Below are 8,907 nucleotides of genomic sequence, written 5' to 3'. Positions count from 1 at the left end.
AAAGCAATAAAGCAGTTGACACGGCTTAAATGATTCATTTATACTTATTTAGTCTTTGTGTGATAGTTGTAAATTTGATTAAATATTGTGAATTAAATGAAAGAAACAATCTTGATATCACAGAAACTTCCAGAGTATCACTATTGTCACTAAAAATCTCTGTATATTCTGTTATACAAGAAATTGAAATTGTAATCTATTAAACTTCCGAAACTATTTCGAGTCTATGATTCTCAATTACTCTCAGTTTCAAGACTATTAATTATGACTATTTGTCTTTGATTTCAGGAGGAATTAAACTCTACTCTGTTTGTTATTCTGATTATTTCTTTGTATTGTTCTAGCATATACTTTCTCCTAACCTAGACTTCCTATGCACAAGGCTCTAAAAATATCTTATATTTTTTAACTTTGTATGTTTTTTCCTTATTATATAGACTTCTCCTTTATTTTTGTCTAGTTGTTGTTGTTGTTAGGTGCTGTCTAGTGGTAGGTGACTCATTGCCACACTATGAAGGAAAGGCCTGAGCACTGTTCATACATAGAGTTTCTGGAGGAAAGCCATTTCAGAAGTGGATGTCGCTCCTGCTGTCTAGTATATATTATAAACTTTTTCAAACTTTTAACTCAGATAATCCCTATTGCATGATATTTTATTATAATCCTTACTCTTAGAATAGTCTCTTTACTTTGTCAATGTTTCTGGCATCATCATCTCCAAGCTGTTGCCTAGGAAAAAGATAGAGAAACCCCTCCCACATGATTTACGACTTCTGAAAAATTATTGGATGATCAACTATGGATTCAGTAGCATCTAATAACAACAAATCGTATTTTCTTTTTCTGATTTTATATTGTTTTTGCTACCAATATGTATATCTTTTTAACTACGAAATGAATTTTATGTGTTCCTTATTTTTCATTTCCTATAAAGTGTTAAGAGGTAGTCAGTTAATATCTATACATAATTAAGCTGAATTGAGTTAAATGAAAGCTTTCATTAGTTACATTATTATATTGTCAGACATTGAAATTTATTCCTGACTTTGTTTTAGGTAACTGCACTGGCTACATGGCTCACACAAATGGATCAGTGGTATCTGAGTTTGTGCTGCTGGGACTGTCTGATTCTTGGGAACTTCAACTTTTCTTTTTTGCAATCTTCTCAATAGTATATGTGGCATCTGTGCTTGGCAACATCCTGATTATTATTATCATTTCCTCTGACTCCCATCTGAACTCTCCCATGTACTTCCTTCTCAGTCACCTTTCTTTCATTGATATCTGTCAGTCTAATTTTGCCACTCCCAAGATGCTTGGAGATTTTCTAGTTGAGCATAAGACCATCTCTTTTGAGGGCTGTATGGCCCAGATATTCCTTCTACACAGTTTTGTTGGGAGTGAGATGATGTTACTTGTAGCTATGGCATATGACAGATTTATAGCCATATGTAAGCCCCTGCACTATAGTACCATTATGAATAGGAGACTATGTATAATTTTTGTCTCTATTTCTTGGGCTGTGGGTATTCTTCATTCTGTGAGTCATTTGGCTTTTACAGTGGATTTGCCATTCTGTGGCCCCAATGAGGTAGACAGCTTCTTTTGTGATCTTCCCCTAGTCATAGAATTGGCTTGCATGGATACTTATGAAATGGAACTTATGACTCTAACTAATAGTGGCCTGATATCCTTGAGCTGTTTTCTGGCTTTGATTATTTCTTACACCATCATTCTATTCACTGTTCAACGTCGATCTTCTGGTGGGTCTTCCAAGGCACTCTCCACACTCACTGCCCACATTACAGTAGTGATTCTTTTCTTTGGACCTTGTATTTATTTCTACATATGGCCTTTCAGCAGACTCTCTGTGGATAAATTCCTTTCTGTATTCTATACTGTTTGTACACCCTTGTTGAACCCCATCATCTACTCTCTGAGAAATGAAGATTTTAAGTCAGCCATGCGGAAGTTGAGAAATCGACAAGTCAACTCATGGAAGAATTAGGGAACCACTATGAGAGCAATCTTGAATGGGAATGAGAAACTTGCTGCTGGTCACGACATCTCTCAGCCATCTCTTCTAATGATTTTGTGTATTTAGTGAAAAATTATTGTCCAGAAAAATAAGATAATTGCATAAGAAGATGCAATTTTATTATTTCAATGGAATTATAAAAACCCCTTTCATTGTTTCGAATTATCATGAAAATATTAACACTTTTATATATTTTATAAGTAATATAGAGTCTAATGGTTCTCTAATGCTACTCATATTATTAAACTTATAAGAGTTTATGCAGTTGTTAAGTATTAAACTGCTTATTAAATAGTTAGCCATTTCAGTCTGCTTCGCAGCTCTATAGGATAAAAGATCTACTAACCCATATCCATAAAGATTATAACCAAGTAAATACTATGGGACTGTACTACCACCAGTATATAGTCTCCAGGAATCAGGATTAATTCGATAGCATAAACCAAAATAGCAATTTTTTAAGTTGATCATAATAGTTTTATACATTGCAATCTTATGTACAAGCAAATTAAGTTTCTGGTATATATACTTATATAATTTATAGTATTATTTACACAAGTTGCCATAGTGGGAAAATTATTCTCTTTTCCAACACAGACATCTTTCAAATTATTGATTGATACATATGTGTTGATTTATTCCTTCTGTGTTGAACATGTTGGGTAGTTAAATGGTTTTCTACTTATTACTAATAACATATAAATGCTTTTATAAGATTTTTTATTTTTTCTTAGTGTGTTATCTACTTATTTTCAAATATATATTTTTATTTCTAAATGTTTGGTGTCATCAACATCTATGAGTATGTGCTTTCCAAGCTACTTATTTGAAAGTAGGATGAATTGCTTATTAGAAGTTTCATATTCTTCACAGAAAATTAGAAATTTCTGGTGTATTAATTGAAGATATATAAAATATCGAATGTTTAAATGCAAAGTGAAATTTAATTTCTCATGTTTTGAGAGTTTAAAATGAACATGTTGACAAAAATTACAAGTCATTTAGCTAAATTATAGAATATACTCTTTCAAATTTCTCGAAAATTCAAGAGGGCAATAAAATATATGAATGGACTTAGTTTTAAAAATCAAAACCATTTATTAAATATTGTTTAATTAGTTAAAAAAGATTTTTCTTTCTATTTCTACCATGAGAGTTGCTTTATGAAGAAAGCTTTTTAACAGGAGAACTACATGTATTTTAACAATTTCAAAGCTGGATAAAAGAAAATAGACTTCAGTTGGTGCAACTCTGGATTCAGTATTTTAATTGTGCAGTGAGACATACATCAGTGATTGCATTCACAGATATTAAGTTCTCATGCTAAAAGCTGTGCAAACTTTAGATGAATTTTAGATGTAAACACACCTACTATGTATCTAAGCTTTCTAGGAACTTTAGATATTTAGCCAATCATAGTAAATGATCTTTTAAATTTTATTATTTGTTGTATATTTTTACTTAGCATTCAAATTCAAATGACTTTAGATATACAATAAACAAATAACTGTGATATTTTTGTTGTTTGCTGTGTTGGGTTTTTTAAAATTTTTATCTCTGTTCTCTTGGTAAATTTGTAGAGGTTCATCTGATTACTCTGAATATCACTATTCCCATTTGTAGAGTTGTTGTTGTTGTTGTGTACCATTGAGTTGGAACCAGTATACAGTTGGACCTCCAGTGGGTTTTCAGAAGCAGTAAATATCATGGGAGGAGAATGTTTCTCTTTCTCCCTGAAAGCAGCTGGTGGATTTGAACCATATGCCTTCTTCAAGATTTCAGTACAACTTCTTACCAATAGGCCATTAGAGCTAGAGTAGCAGCATTAATAATCATTTCTCAGTAATTCTATGAGACAAGTGGATACAATGAGGAAAAACACGTTCTGGATAATAAGGCATTATGTATATCAATAACTTTCTTGGAAAGATAATTATATCAACAACAGAATGGAAATGCCATTTGACCCAGCAATTCCACTGCTGGTAATATATCCTAAAGAAACCAGAACACCACCCAAGCTGATATATGCTTACCCATGTTTATTGCAGCTTTGTTCACAATAGCGAAGAGTTGGAAGCAACCCAAGTGTCCATCAACAAATGAATTGATAGAGAAGCTGTGGCATATTCACACAATGGAATACTATACTTCATTGAAAAACAAGGAACTCATCATGAAATATTATACAAAATGGGTGACCTTGGAGGACATTATGTTGAGTGAACTATCTCAGTCACAAAGGGACAAATACTGCATAGTGCCACTGTTGTAAGGTGGGACTGGTATTGGAGCTGGGTGGAAACTAAGAGGGGATAAATAATGTATACTGCAGTGAAGTAGTGTCATGACAAGAGTCCAATGTGAAAGCTGCATAGTGGAGTGGACTCGGGGGTGAGTGTGGGTGAGGAATTATATAACAATGAAATAATATTTTTTTTTACTTTTCAAAGAGAAAAGTGAACTGGGTGGGGGAAAATTGGGAAGGGAGGAAAGTGTGCAACCATGAATGGATGGAAATCCAAAGTTTCTGTAAACTTTCATTAAAATAAATTTAAAAAAGAAAAAAATGTAAAACAAAAGCAAATTTAGTTATGCAGAAAAAAGTCTACCAAAGTGTTAAAATATAATTTTTGCTCTTCAGAAATTAAAATATATTTTAGAAAAATAAAAAAAAGAAAAATAATCTACCTTGTATATTAGGTTAATATCTTTAATATGTATTCTTTCAAGCCCTATGCAAAGTGGCCAAAGGTCAAATAAAATTTGAGAAAGTATATGAATAGGTTGTTATTAATGTAATGGATGTGGTCCTTAGATCAAAGTAAAAGTATAAAATGCAATGTTGTTGTTGCTGTGTGCCATAGAGTTGTCTGTGACTCATAGTGACACTATGTACAACAACCCTTAACCCTGCTTTATCCTGTGCCAATCTTATTGTCTCTGAGTCACCTACCCTCATTACCCCAGTCACTGAATCAATCCATCTCATCAACGATCTTCCTTTCTTTACAAATTTACATGTTGAAAACTAAGAGTACTTGAAATAAATTACTACTGAAGATGAAAGAACATAGCTTTTCATATGGATTACAACTAAAAATCAAGAAAGCAGAAATCCTCATCACTAGAAGAAGAGGGAATATCTCAACGACAGACAGAGACAAGATTGAAGTTGTCAACAATTTAATTTTATTTGCATCCACAATCAAATTCATGGTAGCAGTGGCCAAGAAATCAAAAGACATAATACATTGGAGAAATCTGCTGTCAAGAATTTATTTAACGTGCTAAAGAGCAAAGCTGTCAAGAATTTATTTAAAGTGCTAAAGAGCAAAGATGTCAGCTTGAAGACTAAGGTGCACTTGATGCAAGCTATGACATTTGTAATTCCTTCCTGTGTATTTGAAAGTTGAACAATGAATAAGTATTATAGAAAAAGAATCAATGGAGTGTAGTGTTGGAGAAGAATATTGACTAAGAGATTGCTGAAATAATAGTTGCTGTGATGCTAAATACTGCGATACTAATGTGTCAAATATGATAATGGTTACCTAATGTGGACAGAGTTTGGTGGAGCTCCCAGACTAAAACAGGCTTGGACACAGGAGTGGCATCCACTTCTGAAATAGTTTTCCTCCAGAAACTCTATGGACATAGAGAAACAATGAAAGTTATACAAGTGTTCAGGTCTTTCTTTCATAGGGTCATTAGAGTCGCCTATGACTTGAGTATACTTAACAACAACAACAACAACAGGCTTGGCTGTAACATTCTTAATTTAATGTCTGATTTTAAATATTTGTATCTTCTTTCAATTTTATTTTGTCTAGAAAAAATTTGTTGATTTTATTTGTCCAATTAAAAAATAAACTTTTATTTTCATTGAACCTCTCTACATATTTATTTTCTAACATCTATTTTAAAACTATTTATTTAATTTATTAATAAACTTATTTATTTTATTAATTTATTAAAGCAAAGTATTCTAATGAAATGTTCAAAGAGCTGGTGTCAGAAAATCAGAAAGGCCTAACTTGATCAGCATTTCTTAAGCTGAAGGAACTGAAGAACAAATGCAAGCCTTGAGTTATAATACTTAAGGATACTTTGGGCAGAATATTAAATGATCCAAGAAGCATCAAAAGAAGATGGAGGAAGTATGTAGAGTCACACTGTACCAAAAATAATTGACTGACACAGAAGGATTTCACAAAACAACATATCATCAAGATCCTGTGGCGATGAAGGAGGAAGTTCAAGCTGCTATGAAGAAATTGGCAAAAAAACAAGGCCCCAGGAATTGATGGCATACCAACTGGCAAATTCGAACAGACACTGCCCTGGACAAACTTTCCAAGTTATACCAAGAAATCTGGAGGACAAGCACCTGGCCAACTGACTAGAAGAGATCCATATTTCTTCCCATTCAAAAAAATAGTGACCTGACAGAGTGTGGAAATATTGAACAACACCATCAATATCACATGCAAGTTAAGAGCCTGCTGAAAATGATCCAAAAATGACTGGAACAGCACATCAAGGGATAACTGCTGGGTTTAGAAGAGGACATGGTACTAGGGATGTTATAACCAATGTTAGATGAATCTTGGCTGAAAGCAGAGTACCAGAGGAATGTCTATCTGTTTCATTGACTATGCAAAGGCATTTAATTGTGGTGATCACAACAAACTGTGGCTAACTCTAAGATGAATACAAATCCCAGAACACTTGATTGTGCTTATGCAAAATCTGTACTTGGACCAGGAAGCTGTTGTCAGAACAGAACAAGAAAACACTGTATGGTTCAAAATAAAAAAGTTGTATGCCAGGGATGCATCCTGTCTCCATACCTTTTCAATCTATATATGGAACAGATAATCTGAGAGGCGGGACTCTATGAGGAGGAATGTGGAGTCAGAATTGGAGGAAGACTCATCAACAGCCTGTGTTATGCAGATGACACAGCCTTGCTTGCCCAGATTGAGAAGGACCTGAGATGTTTGCTTCAGAAGGTCAAGGACCACAGCCTTCAATACTAATTGAACTTCAACATCAATAAACCAAAAATTCCCACCATTGGCCCAATTAGCAGCATCATGGTAGTTAGCAAGGAAATTGAGATTGTTAATGGCTTCAACTTGTTGGCTCCACAATCAACCCTCTTGGTACTAACAGCCAGGAAATCAAAAGACAAATTGAATTGGGAAAATCCGCTTTCGGGGACCTCACCAAAATACTGAAGAGCAATGATGTGTCAGTCTGGAGACTAAGGTGCACCTGATCCAAGCCATGGTCTTCACAATTACATGCTATGCCTCAGAAAGCTGGACAATGACTAGGGATGATAGAAGGAGAATTGACGCCTTTGAACTGTGGTTCTGGTTAAAAGCATTGAATATACATACCATGGACCGGTAGGAGAATATATAGGTCTTTCTGGGAGAAGGTGAAACCAGGCTGCTCCTTGGAGGCAAGGATTCTGAGTTCTGTCTGATATACTTTGAGCATGTTGCAAGGAGGGACCTGTCCTTAAAGAGGGACATCATGCTTGGAAGGATGGAGGGAAAGAGCAAAAGAATAAGACCATAGATGAGATGGATTGACTCAGTGACTGGGATAATGGGGGGGTGTGTGTCAGTATAGAGCAGGATTCAGAACTGTTGTACATTTAGGCTGTTATGAGTTGTATGCAACTCGATGGCACATGACAACAACAACAGTTAATTAACTAATATCTATTCAGATGTTATCTTTTTGGTTCTGGTTGTTTGTTTGTTTTATTTTCTATTGTTTTTCTAGGTTTTCCAGTCATACTGTTAGATTATTGAGTCTTATCTTTTTAGTTTAGCCATTTACTCTACTATTACTGTAGGTTTCCCTCTGAGCATAGCTTGAATGCATCACATACATTTGGTCTGATATGGTTTCATATTTTTTTAATTTTTTTTTCATTTTTTTACTAAATATCTGGTTTCTCCTTGCATATTTCCCCTTGACTCATTGGCTACTCAATAATGTATTTCTAATTATCTTTGTGTGTGTGCATGTGTGTGTTGTTGTTATTGTTGTGTAACATAAAATCAGAACCAATTGGTTTTCAGAGTCATTAAATCTAACTAGAAGATATTGTCCATCTTTTTTCTACAGAAAGGCAGATGAACTTGAACCACATAGACTTGTTACCCCTAGCCCACCAGAAATGTGGTGAGATGGTAAATGCTGTATTGTTGTTGTTGTGTCCTATCAAGTCAGAACCAACCTATAGTGGACCCTCCAGCAGGTTTTCAGAGTCAGTTAATTGCATGAGAAGAGAATGCCCATCCTTCTCCTGTGGAGCAGCTGGTGGCATCAAACTATGTGCCTTCAGGATTGTGATGCATCTTCTTGCCACTATGTATCAAAATATAAAAGATTATTATTCTGTTATTTAAAAAGAAATAAGTAGTAGGCACAATTTATTTTTCTGCTTTATGTTAAAATAAAAAGAGCAACCTTTTTCTGTGTGATACGCAGCCTTGGGGCACCCTCTGGAGAGTCAGGAATGAGTCAGTTCCAACTCACTGGCACATAGCAACAACAACAATAGGAAGATCAGTTAGCAAATGTTACTTCAATTTATGCTAATCATTGAAGTAAAAGATGAAGAAATTGAAGATTTATACCAACTTCTGTAGTTTAACTTGTAATTAAGATGTATTGATAATTACATGTGTCTGAAATGCAAAAACTGAAAATGAAGGATCAGAGGTTAGAAAAATACAGTTGGCATGCAATATTATTCAAAATGGTTGACTCTGGAGAACATTATGCTGAGTGAAATATCCCAGTCACAAAAGGACAAATATTACATGATGCCACTGTTGTAG

At 34.3% G+C, this 8,907-nt stretch overlaps 1 protein-coding gene across 1 annotated transcript; it reads left to right on the top strand.

Moving 5' to 3' along the window:
• Positions 1-1,050: 1,050 nt before the first annotated feature.
• On the top strand, positions 1,051-2,037 carry LOC102865065 (olfactory receptor 4K1-like). Its single transcript, XM_006883080.1, has one exon. The coding sequence runs from the start codon at positions 1,073-1,075 to the stop codon at positions 2,006-2,008; it is 936 nt and encodes a 311-aa protein (XP_006883142.1). The 5' UTR covers positions 1,051-1,072; the 3' UTR covers positions 2,009-2,037.
• The last annotated feature ends 6,870 nt before the right edge of the window (positions 2,038-8,907 follow it).

The sequence above is a fragment of the Elephantulus edwardii genome, unplaced genomic scaffold, assembly GCF_000299155.1.
Source record: "Elephantulus edwardii isolate Elephantulus edwardi_28Jun2011 unplaced genomic scaffold, EleEdw1.0 scaffold00026, whole genome shotgun sequence".
NCBI classification, from domain to species: Eukaryota; Metazoa; Chordata; class Mammalia; order Macroscelidea; family Macroscelididae; genus Elephantulus; species Elephantulus edwardii.
Note: the sequence above shows the minus strand (reverse complement) of the source record. Positions and strands in the feature narration are given on the sequence as shown.

What these genes read in the sequence shown, in the direction of transcription:
- LOC102865065 (XM_006883080.1), top strand. Translation starts at nt 1,073, where the DNA reads ATGGCTCACACAAATGGATCAGTGGTATCTGAGTTTGTGCTGCTGGGA.